Genomic DNA, 18,287 nt, shown 5'->3' on the forward strand with positions numbered 1-18,287 from the left:
CAGGCAGCTGATATCAAGCCAATAAACAAGTAGGGAGAACTATGTCATTTATTTTCCTATCTACAAGTAAATGATTATGGCATAAGACACATTTTTTCATACAAAAAATTGGCCTTGGTCTACAAAAATACTTGTACTGACTAGCGTCAAAACAAACTAATTTGAACCTCTTAATACATTTATAATAGTCATATTTAAAATGTTATTAACCATGGTACTTATGGTACAATATGTTCACTGGTTTATACCAAGACTTTGCTTACGAACCCTCCAGAAGCTACAAATAAAATGGTTTCACTTACTTGCAATCATTTTTTAACTTGTAAAAAGGATTGTGGATAGTCCCTTCCATATGCCTTTATGGATGTCATGGGCAAGGAGCTTATTTTGGGACTCACCTCTGTTAAAACGGTACTCCGCTGCTAGATATCTTATCCCCTAGGCAAAGGATAAGATGTCTTATCGTGGGGGTCCTGCTGTTTGGGCCCCCTGCACTCTCCCGCAGCACCCGGCGTTCTAAACCAACGCAGGCTTCCTGCGACAGTGGACGTGACATCACGGCCATACCCCTTTGTGATGTCACGTCACGCCCCCTCCATTCAGGTCTATTGGAGGGTGTGAGTCGGACAACACGCTCCCTCCCATAGACATGAATGGAGGTGTGTGGCGTGACATCATGAGGGGGCGTGACCATGACATCACGATCACAGCCTCCGGCTCCGAGCATTCTGAACAGAATGTGCAGAACGCTGGAGCACCGGCATACCCCTTTAACAAGAGTCAATTCAAATGGAGGCCCAAGCCACAGATATATATCTTATATCTATACAAACTTATAGTACTACTAGCTACAAAGTGAGACCAGTTTGCAGAGAGAATCACACCGCCGTCTGTCCCCGTTTTTTTCCTCCCGTTTAGGTTCCGTTGTTGCTGCTTGTAAACCGATTACAAACGGTTGTAAAATAATCCCATTGATGTCATTGGAATTTTTTTTACAATCCTTTCACATCCGTTTGCACCAGTCTGCGCTCTGTATTTATTTACGTGCATGCAGTATTTTATCTCCCATCAAAAAAAATAAAAAACAAAAGAAAAACGGATACCGTAAATTTAACATTGAAGTCTATGGAAAACGGATGAGCCTTTAATGTCATCCGTTTGTATCCGTTTTTTCAATCCTTTTTTTTAGCCGTTTTTTTTGTTTATTAACTGAACAATAACAGATACAAATGGATACAAACAGATAACATCCATTTGAATCCGTTATTGTCTGGTTTTTTTTTTGACGGGAGAAGAACCGGACGGGTCTAGATGGCCTTGTGAACGCAGCCTTAGGGTGCATTCACACCACGTTTTTGCAATACAGTTCCTGTATCAGGTTTTTGATGAAAAACGGATTCCTCAAAACCGTATAAACTGTATCAAAACGTGTGAACATATTTTAACCCGTATACGGTTTCAAAAATGATGTCCGGTTGCATCCGTTTAAGAAAAATAAAAGTATACGTTTTTAACTTTTCACTCCATTATAAAGTAAGTTTCACTTGTTTGATTGAAATTCCAAGAAAAAAACTTTCGGTGTGCACTGCGCATGTGCAAAGTCAAAAACCTTATGGTGCAAACTGCATGGAATCATACGCACATATGGTTCTCTACTGTCCCTATTGACTCCTATGTTAAAAACGTATACGGTTTCAATACGGTTTTTTCACCCGGACCAAAAACCGATGTAGGCTACGGTTTTGGGTACGGGAAAAAAACTGACAAAACCGTACAAGACACTAAATGGATGCAACCGGATGCATCGTTTGGCATACGATTTTCAATGGAGAGTCAATGCATACGGTTTTCAATATGGTTCCATACGGTTTTCACATTGAAAATGTATACGGGAACTGTATTGCAAAAATGTGGTGTGAAAACAGCCTTAGTTTTGAAATCTCAAATTTTACTTTTTTTGTATAAATAAAAATTATTTTCTTTCCACAGCTGAAAATCTTATAATAGAGGAGAAAGGTCCTTGCTACCGTCTGGTCAGTATCGGGAAGCAATGCATGCATCCACTGTCTGTTCAGCTCAGCAGGCAGCTCTGTTGTTGCAGTGTGGGCAAAGCCTGGGGACCCAACTGCGAAAAGTGCCCTGTACTTGGAACACGTGAGTATCATTCAGTTTTGGTTTAGGCTACTGTATTTTTATGGATCTGTCTCATGAACAGCTTCTGCAGCACTGTTTCCATTCTGTAGCTCTCCAGCTATTACAGCTATTACAGCATGCTAGGATGAAGTATAGAATATAATGTTGCACAATCACTTAAAGGGATACTCCACTGGCCAGCGTCCGTAACTAAATGTTCTGAACGCAGTTTTTGAGCTGCGGGGGTCGGCTGCGCCCCTCTTGATGTCATGACCATGCCCCCTCAATGCAAGTCCCCCAACGCCCCCTCCCATTGACTTGCATGGTCCTGCTTTACTAATTCCCAACAAATGCCATACATAATTGTGTCATACTTTACATAGTAGTCGGAGAGTAAAATACATATCATATTTTCTTTTTAGAATTAACCTATTATAAAAATGATCAGTATGAATAAGCTATGCTAGACCATAATGATTCCACTTCTATGGTTCCCTCTGGATATGTTGCAGTCAGATGGTTTGAATATAATTTTCTGCAATTGGAGAAAAAGTTTAATTTGCAAGAAGGTCAAAGTATGAAGTGCTGAACTGTTGAAGGGAAATTATTTTGTCAGGATTCAAGTGCAGAAGAATGCAAGAAATCAAATGTGAACATCATCTACAATAGCATTTTATATGCAGAGAAGTAACATAGTATTATAAAAGCAGCTGTGTCAGAATCAGAAGTGTATTGTACAGAAGTGTACAGGATTCTAATGTTGGGTCCATATTTTACCTTGTAGAAATTTGAACTGCACAGCCACAGACACTGAATCTTACCTACACTCAGTGAACATCCTTTTTTTAAATGGGTAGATGGGCTTTATTTAAAAAAAAATAAATAAATAAATATATATATATATATATATATATATATATATATATATATGTTATTTATCTCAATTGAACTCTCCCATTCCAGCAGTGACCAGCTCCCTGCTGACCTCCAAATGCTGGTCCCATCTCTACACACGGTGTAACCACATTCCAAGCCACCTTATATACAGTCATGGCCGTAAATGTTGGCAACCCTGAAATTTTTCAAGAAAATGAAGTATTTCTCACAGAAAAGGATTGCAGTAACACATGTTCTGCTATACACATGTTTATTCCCTTTGTGTGTATTGGAACTTAACCAAAAAAGGAGGAAAAAAAGCAAATTGGACATAATGTCACATCAAACTCCCAAAAATGGTCTGGACATATATATTGGCTCCCTTTCAAATTTGTGGATAAATAAGATTATTTCAAGCATTTAAACTCACCTGGGGCAAGTAACAGTTGTGGGCAATGTAAAAATTACACCTGAAAGCAGATAATAAGGAGAGAAGTTCACTTAGTCTTTGCATTGTGTGTCTGTGTGTTCCACACTAAGCATGAACAACAGAAAGAGAAGAGAAGTGAGGACTTGAGAACCAAATTGTGGAAAAATATCAACAATTTCAAGATTACAAGTCCATCTCCAGAGATGTAGATTTGCCTTTGTCCACAGTGCGCAACATTATCAAGAAGTTTGCAACCCATGGCACTGTAGCTAATCTCCCTGGGCATGGACAGAAGAGTCCAGATTGGGGATAAGCAGCCCCAAACAAGTGCCAAAGATATTCGAACTGTCCTGCAGGCTCAGGGAGCATTAGTATCAGCGCGAAATATCTGTCGACATTTAAATTAAATGAAACACTATGATAGGAGACCCAGGAGGACCCCACTGCTGACAAAGATACATAAAAAAGCAAGACTACATTTTGCTAAAATGAACTTGAGTAAGCCAAAAGCCTTCTGGGAAAACGTCTTGTGGACAGATGAGACCAAGATAGAGCTTTTCGGTAAAGTACATCATTCTACTGTGTACCGAAAATGGAATGACGCCTACAGAGAAAAGAACACAGTACCTACAGTGAAATATAGTGGAGGTTCAATGATGTTTTGAGGTTGTTTTGCTGCCTTGAATGTGTGCAAGGCATCATGAAATCTGAGGATTACCAATGGATTTTGGGTCGTACTGTACAGCCCAGTGTAAGAAAGCTGGGTTTGCGTCTGAGATCTTGAGTCTTCCAGCGGGACAATGATCCCAAACATACGTCAAAAAGCACAAAAAAATGGATGACAACAAAGCGCTGGAGAGTTCTGAAGTGGCCAGCAATGAGTCCAGATCTAAATTCCATTGAACACCTGTGGAGTGATCTTAAAATTGCTGTTGGGAAAAGGCGCCTTCCAATAAGGGAGACCTGGAGCAGTTTGCAAAGGAAGAGTGGTCCAACATTCCGGCTGAGAGAAGCTCTCTGCTGACACCTCTGTCCATTTTAGGAACTGTCCAGAGCAAGAGAGGTTAGCTATGGGGATTTGCTCCTTATCTGGACAGTTCCTAAAATGCACCGAGGTGTCAGCAGAGACCTCTGTGGTCAGACTGAAAGGAAATTCAAAAAGAAAAGCACTTCCTCTGGAACATACAGCAGCTGATAAGTACTGGAAGGATTATGATTTTTAAACAGAAGAAACTTATAAATCTGTTTAACTTTCTGGCACTAGTTGATTAAAAAAAAAAATGTTTTCCAGTTGAGTACCCCTTTAAATTTACGTTTCGGTATTAAACCGTATTCTCGTCTGCCCTGTTGTGTCATATCTTTGATTTGATTTGCTATGAAGTAAAAAAAGAAAAACTGGGTGGCCATCTTCTATGTGAATTTATATTAGTTATATACAACCCTTGGCAGATATTCAATAATTTTTGCCAGGGATTGTATGTAACTAATTCTCTGCTCTTAAGTTGTGGTAAGGCTTCAGTGATTTCCTGCTAAATATTTGGCTGTATTATAAATAATAGTCTAAGGGTCGTCTGGTATATCCTTCTGGTTTTTCGAGCTGTTGGGAACAGATGACCTCAGAGCTTCTGTTTTCCATATAATACCGCGGACTGTTTTCTATGCCTCTTTCAACAGATGAACGCTATCCCAGCAGTAGTTCTTTAGGGAGTGACATGTTTAGAACTGTTGTTTTTTTGTGTGTGTACTTTGTGTGAAGATTGAGATGTGTTTATTTCGGCTATACATTTAACTTGATTTCAAGTCGAAAGTTTCCTTCTTGTCAGAATCATGGAGCGCAGTGATACTTATGTTTGCATAGCTTCTGCTTAGTGAAGTGTTTGAAAAAAATGATAGTCTTGGTACCTTTTAGTTGTGTTGGCGCTCAGGGAAAATGTTTGCTACGGTTTGGGAACGTTCTTCACAGATTAGTTCTACAGGTTATTACAGTGAAGCTTTGTCATGGTGTTTTACTGCCCAGATGGGTTCAATTCATTGCGGATCCATGAGTTTGGTATTGATGGTGATTTCACTATGCTTACTGATTACTGACATTGGGGAACAAATTACAGTTTCCGGTAATAGAGTGCAGCGACCCGGAGCAATCCATCATTACCCACTTGTAATCTCATTCTGCCTTCTACCATGTGTTTACATTCCTATAAGAACAAAATTTTGTAAAGGCTCCTATTTCATTTCACGGCCCCAAAGCAAACGGATTAATTGACTTGTTGGTTATCAGTTTATTGTATATATTTGACTTATAGAAGAGGTTTAAGGCATTTTCATCATATTTATGCAATTAAAACTTATGTAACTGTTTTGCTTGTTGTTGGTTTACATTTAAATACTGTATATATTTTATTCTCACAAAACATGAAGGGAGTACAAACTAGAATTTGACATGTCAAATTATGTTTTACTTTTTATAATGACCGGAACACTTTAAATTGTAGCATCTACCGATATAGGGACTCATACATATAGAACTCTTGTAAATGGGCAGAAATACGCAATACACAAATGTACCAATGCTATATGATAGACTTTTAAGGCAGGGAAATTATGTATAATTTTTTTTTTATTTAGGTAATAGTTATTTTTTCCATATTTTGGCTAAAGCTTCAGACTTTAGATTGGAATAAATGTTTATTTTTTATATTTAAGGATTTTAATATATATATATATATATATATATATATATATATATATAATGTGTGTGTGTGTGTGTGTGTGTGTTTTTCTGAAAACGTTTTCCGATGTCTATAGTTTTTATAATACTGAGTAGCCAGTAAAGGTGTTCAGTGTTATGATTATGCATATGTTTACTACATTTTTGCATTTCTTGGCCCATGGGAATATTTTGAGCTCTATGTTACAAAGTAGTCTATAAGAGTTGCCATTTGGTTTATGTATTGTTTATTCTATTTTTTTGGGAAGCGGCTTTTAAGCAAATCTGTCCTGGCGGTATGGGCTATACTGTTCCAGTGCTCCGGGGTCCACATTTTCCAAGAACTGTGCAGCCTCCAATTAGAACCACACTTCAGCCAGTCATAACAAGGGAAGAACCTGTAGAAGCTCTCTCAGTTTCCCATGGAAATGAATTGAATGGAAGAGATGGTACGTAGACACTTGTTTTGTATTGTACTTTTTTATTTTACTATATAATAGAATATTTATACACACGTGTGCACCTTTTTGGATATGTGTGTGAAATGTTATTCATCCCTTCCCCTAAACATATATATGTATACTGTAGTGAGAAAGAAATGTTAGTCATATCGATCATTTTTTGAGCCACACTGTTAAGGTACTATGAGGGACAGGGTACTATAAGTGTACACCAGAATGATGTTTCTGAAACTTGTGGATATTTCTTATGTTTTCTGCAATAAATAGCCTTAGATGGTGAATACATTCAGCAAAGTATTGACCTACACCTTAGATAGTGAAGGCTTTCAACTGGCTTGGAGTTAATCATACTGTTAAAACAGTATCACACCGCAAGTTATATAACTATTTTATTCTATTTTTTATGAATGAATATATGAATGGGAATAATAAATCATTCCCTCTCCACGTGTAATATAATAGGTGAAATTTTTCAGACTTTGAGGTACGTTTCTTAAGAGTTCATAAAACTCCTAAGCTGATTCCTCTGAAAGGTGACAATTTACTTTGTGAGCCTTGGAGGAAATTTTCTTCTTGTGTCCTAATATGTACCACGTCATGTCTGCTGCCGAGTGTGTTCACAAATGGTGCTCTATTATTGTAGTCAGTAGGAAATGTAATATTGAAATATGCTTTTTTTCCCCTCCTTTTTAGATGCTCCCACAGCTACAGATCAGGTAAAATACTTTTAAGTTTACTTTACATACCATAACTCATAGGCCCCTTTCACACTGCCTTTATAACACTGCAGTGTGACAGCCGTCAGGGAACCCGGGGAGAAAAAATACTGCAAGCGCCGTCTTTTTCTCCTGCTACAAAACAACGGTGCCCGACGGACCCCATTGACTATAATGGTATCCATCAGGATCCGTTGTAGGCTGTTGTGCCCCGTCCAGATAATGGCCGTTAAAGTAAAAAAAAAAAAAATTAATGGCCATGCTTTCGATGAGGCGCAATGGTAGTGTGAAAGGTGAACGTAGCCTTATCTGTATGTTAATTTTACAGTATATTTCTATAAATGCCATTGTGCAAGGGGGTATCCATCCTTATAAAATTGATGGCCTATCTATAGGATATGTCTTCCATCTTACATTGGTTTATTATATCATTAAAATTGGTTCACGGCTTGGTTTAATTTATCATTGTAATCGATTCATAAGTTGGGGGGAGGGGACTCAAAAAAAAACAAAAAACAATTCCAACAATTTAATCATTGCTGCGGTCTTAGGTTTTATAATCCAACTATAGGACAGATCCAATTGCTTAGAATCCCTCCATATTGTCCAGGATCCCTCTAATACCAAGGCTAGTGCTCATTATTATGTGTCCTTAAAATGAACACAGTTTATGTAATACTAGCACTGCTGATATTGCTATAAGCCAGAAGGTGATACCGTTTCTCTTGTTTCTGTGCTGCACGGCTTGCAGTGTTGGCCCACTTGGCCAAAACTTATCTTCAGTAAGTATCCAATATCAGAATACAGTTATCTATCATTCAGTGTGTGTTCTCGTAATGTTAAGTGATAAATGTTAGGGCTTATTAAATCAATACATATCCTCACAATTTAGTGCATGTGATAAATTTTTTTTAGGTAACTGAATGTAATGGGTAAGACAGATGGACCTCTAAGGCAAAACATTTTGTTAATTTAGAAAAAAAAAAAAAGCGCCCACAATGTGTGACTAGCATATTGTGGTCTCTCATAATGGGCCTGCTTGCATTTACATGTGGTGAGTGGGGTATATTTACTGTAGTTACATTTTATCATTATCTTCCAAATATTATTGAGTTTCCCTTTCCAATGCAGGACTTTGACCAAGGACAACGTCAACTTTCACCTGGAATTTCTACAATAAAATTAGATCCTCAGTATCCAGGTAACAATTAAATGTGTTCTAGTATATTGAGTTAGATATGGAAAGTGCTTTTGGGTGTTTGGGCCCATTCAAACAAGGAATTTTCCATCCGGACATATTCTGGGCGGAGATTATGTGTGCAGTTGGGGCATCCAAAATCGATTAGCACTATGACTGTGTGGACATGCACCATCCTCATTGACAGCAATGCAGTCCGCACAGAATTTCTCTGAAATAATTAACATGATCGTTCTTTTGGCGGAGACAGAAATCCAGTATTTCTACAGTGGAATACTGTATGCAGAATCCAATTGAAAACAATGGGAAGCTTCTGCATTGGAAATTTTGACAGGAATTTCTCTGATCTGAAAATGTCATAGTGTTAATGTGCCCTAACTGTAGGCATGACAGGTATTGGCATCACCCCTTAGCTACTGTAATCAGCTGGGGGGTGCCAAGTTTGGCTGAGGCTTGTGTTAGGAGCCACCGCCATATACCCTAATGGCACCATTACATATTACCTAGTCATGGTGTGTTAAAGGAGTAGTCCAGTGGTGACTCAGTGGTAAACAACTTATCCCCTATCTTAAGGATAGGGGATAAGTTGCAGATCACGGGGGGTCCGACCCCTGGGGCCCCCTGCGATCTCCTGTACGGAGCCCCGAGAGCCCGCGGGAAGGGGTGTGTCGACCTCCGCACGAAGCGGCGGCCGACACGCCCCCTTCGGCAATCTCCGGCTCTGCCATTGAGATGTATTGAGGGGGCGTGTCGGCCGCCGCTTCGTGCGGGGGTCGACACCCGCTATCTGGCCGGAGAGCCGGGGCCCTGTACAGAGAGATCGCAGGGGGCCCCAGCGGTCGGACCCCCCGCGATCTCAAACTTATCCCCTATCCTTAGGATAGGGGATAAGTTTTTCACCAGTGGACTACCCCTTTAAGGAAAGTATTACAGCACAATCCTGATAAAGTGAAAACTGGAGGAGAGCTAAAGGCAAAAAAAGAGATTTGAGTTCACAAAATTATTTTACTACTTCACTACTGATATCGAATGTGGTAAGGACCACAGAAACCATTAGGCCTTGTTCACACTGCGGATATTTAGCCAGCAGAATTGCAGCAAAGTTTTAAATAGTATTCTGCTGCTCTGTATATACTGCAGAATTTCTGTAGCTCAATTTAGAAGGCGGAATGGATGTCTGCCTAGAGAAAGAACATGTTTCATCAGATTACATTACAGTCTATGAGACAGCATATGTCTTCACGTTCCTACCGCCGATGATAAGTGGCGTCTGCTGCAAGCGGAATTCCCCCAGCTGAATGTCCGCAGTGTGGACGAGCCCTTATATTTAATATCATAGTCTTATTATCATAATAGAAGAATGATCATGCTAATAATCTCCAAACCTTTTTTCTTCCTTTGTTAACTATAATCTGTAAACCAAAAAAATTTATAATATGAACTCAAAGTAAAATACAACCATGGAATAAAATGTGTTTTATATTTGCATTGCAGTTGTTGTTGAAAAATCATCTCCACCTGTGCCTGTAGAAATAGCCCCTGACGTTTCCAAGTCGAGTGAAAGTCAAGTTATTGCCCCAACCCAAGTTACAGGTACATTGTGAAGGTTACATTTACTTGCAGAAATTATTTGTATAAATGCTAGTTCACGTATGTGTGACCTGGCCTACTCTAGTCGGATTTAGGCAAATTCCATTAAAGATTACTAACATTCTGTTTTCACTTTGGGGGAGATTTATCAAAACCTGTGCAGAGGAAGAGTGGTGCAGTTGCCCATAGCAACCAATCAGATTGCTTCTTTCATTTTCCACAGGCCTCTTTAGAGGCCTGTGGAAAATGAAAGAAGCAATCTGATTGGTTGCTATGGGCAACTGCACCACTCTTCCTCTGCACAGGTTTTGATAAATCTCCCCCTATGTCCTTATTTGGCATTGGGGGCAGAATAATGGGAGAAAACTAGATTTTTTTTTTACCTATATTTTAGCATTAGTCCACAACATAAGGGTCTGAAGGCTTTCTGAATGTACTGTATAATAATGCACGAGTAGACCTATATCTTGCTTGCATAAATGCCATAAATGCATAAATTGTCAACAATGTACAAATGCATATATCCGGTATATACAAATATATCAGTGATCAGGTTGACTGCACGATATATCGCAAAAGCAATCTAACCGCGATTTTTGCTTTTTGCGATCTAGCGATACGCCCCCCCCCCCCCCCCCCCCCCCCGGGAAAACATGCTCGGGGGCCGGCCAGAGCAGGTAAAAACTAATTTAAATACGAAAAGTCAGTGTTTCCCAACCAGTGTGCCTCCAGTTGTTGCAAAACTACAACTCTTAGCATGCCCGGACCGGCAAATGCTGTCCGGGCATGCTGGGAGTAGTAGTTTCACAACAGCTGGAGGCACCCTGCTAGAAAAACACCGAGCTAAGGGTGCAGGAAGAAAAAAAAAAAAAAAAATTCTGCTCACCTAGTCCCAGTCCCTGCAGATTCGTCTCTGTGCGCTCCGAGGTGTCCTCTCTTCTTAGTACAGGCAGTAGAACCTTTCCCTTTTCAGCCAATCACTGGCCGCAGTGGTGTCAAGCCAGTGATTGGCTGATGGGAAAAGGTTTGAACTGCAGTAATACACTCGGCTTCCCGGGTCCCGCGGAAGATTTGAAAACCGCCCGGGAAACCCAGTGTATTGCTGCAGTACAAGAATGTGACAGGGGGGCGAATGTGACAAGGGGGGAATGTAACAAGGGGGGGGGGGGGAATGTGACAAGGGGGGTGCGACACGGGAGAGGAGAATGTGACGGGGGGGGGGGGGGGAGAATGTGGCAAGGGGGAGATGTGAAACAGGCGGCGGGCATAAAATGGGTAGGTACATGAAATGGGGGGATTTTTTTATTATATTGCATCGCATATCGAAATCGCAATATTTAGGCCCAGAATCGCAATCGCACATTTTCCCCATATCGTGCTGTCCTAATAGCTACTAATATTAAAGAGGTACTCCGGTGCTTAGACATCTTATACCCTATCCAAAGGATAGGGGATAAGATGCCTGATCGCGGGAGTTCCGCCGCTGGGGACCCCCATGATCTTGCACGCGGCACCCAGTTTGTAATCAGTCCCCGGAGCGTGTTCGCTACAGGTCTGATTAACGACGACCGCAGGGCCGACGGCGTGTGACGTCACGCTCCGCCCCTCAATGCAACGTCACGCCCCCCCCGTAGGCTTGCATTGAGCGGCGGAGCGTGACGTCACACGGGGGCAGAGGCGTGACGTCACACGCCGTCGGCCCTGTGGTCGTCGGTAATCAGACCTGGAGCGAACACGCTTCGGGGACTGATTACAAACGGGGTGCCGCGATCAGGCATCTTATCCCCTATTCTATGGATAGGGGATAAGATGTCTAACCACCGGAGAACCCCTTTAATCTATTGCTGGCACATAAAGATACACTATAATCACTATGCTTGATAAATCTATATACTTATGGAGGAACATCATAAAAGACACTATTTACTGATTTATACCAGCATAGTTATATATTGCATGTTATCACCCATCATCAGCTACGCTCGTACCTCTGTTTTATTGAGAGAGTATTGAAAAGAAAACGGAGTTCTTTAGTAATAATATATCATAATATGTTTTATTGTATGTTCAATATTCTAAAACCAGTACCATAGTTCTTTGATGGTACCATCTATCACACATTGAGATTAATATCCAATAAATTAATTTAGCTCTTTTTCTTCTGTATTTCAATAGAAGTCAATGAATGCATAGTGGACCCTGATATCTGTGGAGAAGGTTTCTGTGTCAACCTACCAGTTGGATATCTGTGTGTCTGCCATGAAGGTTACAAGAGGAATGAAAATCAGACCAAATGTATTGGTAAGGTCCTCTTGTAATACCATTGGTCAATATACTAGTAGATTTTACTCTATCCGTAAATATATGTGTGTAAGGCTGCGTTTCCACATGATAGTTTCTTCTAGTTTTTATTTGTTTATTATTTTTTTTTTTTTTAAACTACCACTGCAGTTTTTGGGCCAAAGCCAGAAATGGATCCATGAAGAAGTAGTAGAAGTACTTCCTTTATATTTCTCATTCATTGTTAATACACTTTTGGCTTTGGCTAAAAAACTGCAGTGGGAGTTAAAAAAAAAAAACTAAACAAAACAAAAAAAATGCTAAATGAAAATGCAGCCATACGGTAGGGTCACACATTGCGTAAAAGCAGCATATTTCACGCTGCGCAAAATCTGTTGTGCAGCAGGAAACGTGCTTCTTATTCTCCTATGAACAGACACACAGGGCTTCCCTGGGGCAGTCCTCTGTGTGCACAGTGAAGTTTGGAGGCGGGGCCAGCACACCAACGTGACTGCGACATGCCGGCCCCGCCTCCAAACTTTACTGTGCACACAGCACTGGCGTGGGTAGCCTTGTGTGTCTGCACATAGGAGAATATGTAGCGTATTTCCCAAGACACAGTGGATTTTGTGATGCGTGAAATACGCTGCGTATGCACAATGTGTGACCCTACCCTTAAAGAGATTCTGTTGTTACTTTTATTAATAATACATGTATTAATGATATGTTTGGTTACAGTTTTTCCCCACCTCACACAATGTGTAATACAGATTGCAATATACTTAGCAGTACTTATCATCTGCTGTATGTACTTGAGGAAGTTGTGTAGTTCTTTCCTTTTAGACACTATGCTCTCTGCTGCCACCTCTGCCTGTGTCAGTAATTGTGCAGAGCATGAGCCTATCCCCATAGCAAACCTCTCCTGCTATAAACAGTTCCTGACCTGACACAGACAGTGTTGACAGCAGAGAGCATCATGTCTGGCTAGAAAGGACTACACAACTTCCTTCAGGGCATACAGCAGCTGGTTGAGATTTTTAGATAGAACTAATTAGCAAATTTGTGTAACTTTATCACCAGTTGAATGAACCCATTGACAGTACACTGCTCAAAAAAATAAAGTGAACACTTAAACAACCCAATGTAACTCCAAGTCAGTCACACTTCTGTGAAATCACACTGTCCACTCAGGAAGCAACACTGATTGACAATCAATTTCACATGCTGTTGTGCAAATGGAACAGACAACAGGTGGAAATTATAGGCAATTAGCAAGGCATCCCCAATAAAGGAGCGGTTCTGCAGGTGGTGACCACAGACCACTTCTCAGTTTCTATGCTTCCTGGCTGATGTATTTGTCACTTTTGAATGCTGGCGGTGCTTTCACTCCAGTGGTAGCATGAGATGGAGCCTACAACCCACGCAAGTGGCTCAGGTAGTGCAGCTTATCCAGGGTGGCATATCAATGTGAGCTGTGGCAAGAAGGTTTGCTGTGTCTGTCAGCGTAGTGTCCAGAGCATGGAGGTGCTACCAGGAGACAGGCCAGTACCTCAGGAGACGTGGAGGAGGCCGTAGGAGGGCAACACCCCAGCAGCAGGACCACTACCTCCGCCTTTGTGCAAGTAGGAGCACTGCCAGAGCCCTGAAAAATGACTGCCAGCAGGCCACAAATGTGCATGTGTCTACTCAAACGGTCAAAAATAGGCTCCATGAGGGTGGTATGAGGGCCAGATGTCCACAGGTGGGGGTTGTGCTTACAGCCCAACACCGTGCAGGGCGTTTGGCATTTGCCAGAGAACACCAAGATTGGCAAATTCACCACTGGCACCCTGTGCACTTCACAGATAAAGCAGGTTCACACTGAGCACATGTGACAGATGTGACAGAGTCTGGGGACGCCGTGGAGAACGTTCTGCTGCCTGCAACATCCTCCAGCATGACCGATTTGGCGGTGGGTCAGTAATGGTGTGGAGTGGCATTTCTTTGGGGGGCTGCACAGCCCTCCATGTGCTTGCCAGAGGTAGCCTGACTGCCATTAGGTACCAAGATGGGATCCTCAGACCCCTTGTGAGACCATATGCTGGTGCGGTTGGCCCCAAGTTCCTCCTAATGTAATACAATGCTAGATCTCATGTAGCTGGAGTGTGTCAGCAGTTCCTGCAAGAGGAAGGCATTGATGCTATGGACTGGCCCGCCCGTTCCCCAGACCTGAATCCGATTGAGCACATCTGGGACATCATGTCTCACTCCATCCATCAACGCCACGTTGCACCACAGACTGTCCAGGTGTTGGTGGATGCTTTAGTCCAGGTCTGGGAGGACATCCCTCAGGAGACCATCCGCTACCTCATCAGGAGCATGCCCAGGTGTTGTAGGGAGGTCATACGGGCACGTGGAGGCCACACACACTACTGAGCCTCATTTTGACTTGTTTTAAGGACATTACATCAAAAGTTGGATCAGCCTGTAGCGTGGTTTTCCACTGTGATTTTGTGTGACTCCATATCCAGACCTCCATGGGTTGATAAATTGGATTTCCATTGATAATTTTTGTGTGATTTTGTTGTCAGCACATTCAACTATGTAAAGATGAAAGTATTTCATACGATTAGTTAATTCATTCAGATCTAGGATGTGTTATCTTAGTGTTCCCTTTATTTTTTTGAGCAGTGAATTTTAGTATACTTTGTGTGTGTGTGTATGGGGGAGGGGATTTTCGAGTCTTATAAGAACATAATGAACCATTTAATGTATAAGTAAACCATGTTAATGTTTTCGTAGATATAAATGAGTGTGTAGAAGATCGCAGTCTTTGCCCAAATGGTCGTTGTGAGAATACAGATGGAAGTTATCTATGCATTTGTTCAGCCGGATATATGGCTAATGGACGGGGAACAGACTGTGTCGGTATGTAGTATTGTTTGAAAACTGTTAAATATGAAGGGGATCGCCAGTGGACAGAGTGGTCTATTATATGCATGTGCTAGCATATAAACGCTAAGGATACCCAGGAAATGGGAATGCTGGGACTTCTGGAGGTCCACAGTTTAAAGACCACTGTCCTATAGGGATTAAAGTGGTTTACCTGTAGGCGCTCTGCCAGAGTCTTCTTTCTCCTCAGCAATACAAATAGTTGAAGGGTACAAAAAGGTCTAACACGCTTAACAGGTGCTATTGATAGACTCATGCAACTATGTTTCCTGAATTACATTAAAGGCTTTGACACTTTGATGGGTAACTGCAGCACCTACTATGACTATGGTCGCCTGCCAAGCAAAGTGTGCTGCAGCATTAATGCTGTTTACACAGTCAATGTCTTTCTTAAATACTTGTGCTTTTCAGAAATGTTTGCCATGTATTCATATGGTTTTGCTATGTGTTTGCATTAGGCTTTGGACTGTCATTACATTTTAGACCTCCCCCTCCCCCACACACACACATTTGTGGGCACGTTTATATTCTTTTAGGTTATGAGACTTGTATTCTTCTAATAAGAATCTCCGGCTCTCAACAAAATTATATATCCTTAGTTTCTAAATTTTTAAGTGTTATATTAATATACGTTCTCTAAATTGGTTAGAGAGTTTACATTTCCTGACATTTCTTAGAAAATAGTACCTAAGCTTTATTCATACCTGAATTTTTCTACTCCTAATAGTAAACACATTTTTAACCCCTTAAGGACCCGGGGTTTTTCCGTTTTTGCATTTTCGATTTTTCCTCCTTACCTTTAAAAAATCATAACTCTTTCAATTTTGCACCTAAAAATCCATATGATGGCTTATTTTTTGTGCCACCAATTCTACTTTGTAATTACTTCAGTCATTTTACCCAAAAATCTATGGCGAAATGGAAAAAAAAATAATTGTGAGAGAAAATTTAAAAAAAAAACGCCATTTTGTAACTTTTGGGGGCTTTCGGTTCTACACAGTACATTTTTCGGTAAAAATTACACCTTATCTTTATTCTGTAGGTCCATACGATTAAAATGATACCCTACTTATATAGGTTTAATTTTGTCGTACTTCTGGAAAAAATCATAACTACATGCAGGAAAATTTATACATTTAAAATTGTCCTCTTCTGACCCCTATAACTTTTTTATTTTTCTGCGTATGGGGAAGTATGAGGGCTCATTTTTTGCGCCGTGATACCACATATGTTTATTTTTATTTTTATTTACACAGGTTTTTTTTTTATGGGAAAAGGGGGGTGATTCAAACTTTTAATAGGGAAGGGGCTTTATTCACTTTTTTTTCACTTTTTTTTTGTAGTGTTATAGCTCCCATAGGGACCTATAACACTGCACACACTGATCTTTAACATTGATCAGTGGTTTCTCATAAGAAACCAGTGATCGATGATTCTGCCGCTTGACTGCTCATGCCTGGATCTCAGGCACTGAGCAGTCATTCGGCGATCGGACACCAGGAGGCAGGTAGGAGACCCTCCTCGTGTCCTGCAGCTGTTCGGGATGCCGCGATTACGCCATGGTGATCCCGTACAGCTCCCTGAGCTAACCGGAATGGTTTCACTTTCACTTTAGACGCGGCGTTCAACTTTGAACGCCGCGTCTAAAGGGTTAGTAGCGCGCGGCAGCGCAATCAATGCCGCGCGCTATTAGCCTTGGGTCCCGGTCTCTTGTTAGAGGCCGGGCCCGACCCGCTATAATAGATCGGGAGCGAACTCATGACGTACCGGTACGTCATGGGTCCTTAAGGGGTTAAAAGGAAAAAAAGAGCCAAATAATGAACTCTCAGAAGAACAGTCTACATTTCTCTCTCAAGAGAGTTCATCTAAATTTTATTCTTGAAGGTATTTCAATCATTTTCTTGGTTACAAAAAGCAAGTCCACTTGCTTAAAGGGGTACTCCGCCCCTGGATATCTTATCCCCTATCCAAAGGATAGGGGATTAGATGTCTGATCGAGAGGGTCCCGTCGCCGGGACCCCCGCAATCCCTGTGCAGCACCTGGCGTTCGTTTAGAACGCCGGGTGTGGGCGGCTGGGGGTCGTGACATCACAGCCACGCCCCCTGTGATGTCACACCAACCCCCCTCAATGCAAGTCTATGGGAGGGGGCTTGGTGGCCACCACGCCCCCTCCCTTGGACTTGTAGTGAGGGTGTGTGGTGTGACAACACGGGGGGGGGGGGGGGGGGCATCGCCGTGACGTCATGACCGCCGTCGCCCTCTCCAAGCGTTCGGAACAAAAAATTTTACGAACGCTGGGGCAGCGGAGTACCCCTTTAATCACCTACCTACTTTTGGTAACTAGACAGCTCATTCCGATACACTGGCAATCTGCTACAACCCCCCTCCCCCCCCCTCCAAAGATTTCACAGTCGTGTGAAAAAGTTTCCTATATCCATGTCATGCCCATGAATAACTTGGTCTCCTTGGATAACTTTTAGAACCCTTTTATTAAATAACTAATTTAATAATTAATTGATTATTTAGTTCTTTGCTTGAAGTCGGGTTAATTTTTTTTCTTTTCCTATGTATTTCTTCTTCCTCCTTTTGTCTTCTTTCTTGTTTTTTTCTTAGGAGTCTAGGTTTGTAATGTAATCATTATTGTTACAATATGATCATGATTGTTTGGATTTTTTTCTTTTGTTTTGTTAACAATAAAAGAGATACAGAAAAAAAAATGTGTAACAATGCACTGTGAGCACACAACTTGGCAAAGACCATTCATTTTACTTGCCTTCTTTCCATGATCAGCATAATCTATACAGTCAGAGCCGTAGATGTTGGCACCCCTGACATTTTTCAAGAAAATGAAGTACTCCCACAGAAAAGGATTGCAGTAACACATGTTTTGCTATACACATGTTTATTCCCTTTGTGTGTATTGGAACTAAAACAAAAAATGGAGGAAAAAAAGCAAATTGGACA

General features: G+C 41.2%; 1 protein-coding gene across 3 annotated transcripts in view; it reads left to right on the plus strand.

The window, feature by feature from the left end:
* The window catches only part of LTBP1 (latent transforming growth factor beta binding protein 1), a 366,216-nt gene that overhangs the window by 282,046 nt on the left and 65,883 nt on the right, over positions 1 to 18,287 (plus strand). For all 3 annotated transcript variants that reach the window (XM_056567405.1, XM_056567406.1, XM_056567407.1), the window contains 7 exons: positions 1,990 to 2,154; positions 6,416 to 6,595; positions 7,301 to 7,323; positions 8,455 to 8,524; positions 10,016 to 10,114; positions 12,287 to 12,412; positions 15,173 to 15,298. In XM_056567405.1, the coding sequence (XP_056423380.1) occupies positions 1,990 to 2,154; positions 6,416 to 6,595; positions 7,301 to 7,323; positions 8,455 to 8,524; positions 10,016 to 10,114; positions 12,287 to 12,412; positions 15,173 to 15,298 (789 nt within the window). The remainder of the gene's footprint in view (positions 1 to 1,989; positions 2,155 to 6,415; positions 6,596 to 7,300; positions 7,324 to 8,454; positions 8,525 to 10,015; positions 10,115 to 12,286; positions 12,413 to 15,172; positions 15,299 to 18,287) is intronic.

Source organism: Hyla sarda, chromosome 3, assembly GCF_029499605.1.
Source record: "Hyla sarda isolate aHylSar1 chromosome 3, aHylSar1.hap1, whole genome shotgun sequence".
Lineage (NCBI taxonomy): Eukaryota > Metazoa > Chordata > Amphibia > Anura > Hylidae > Hyla > Hyla sarda.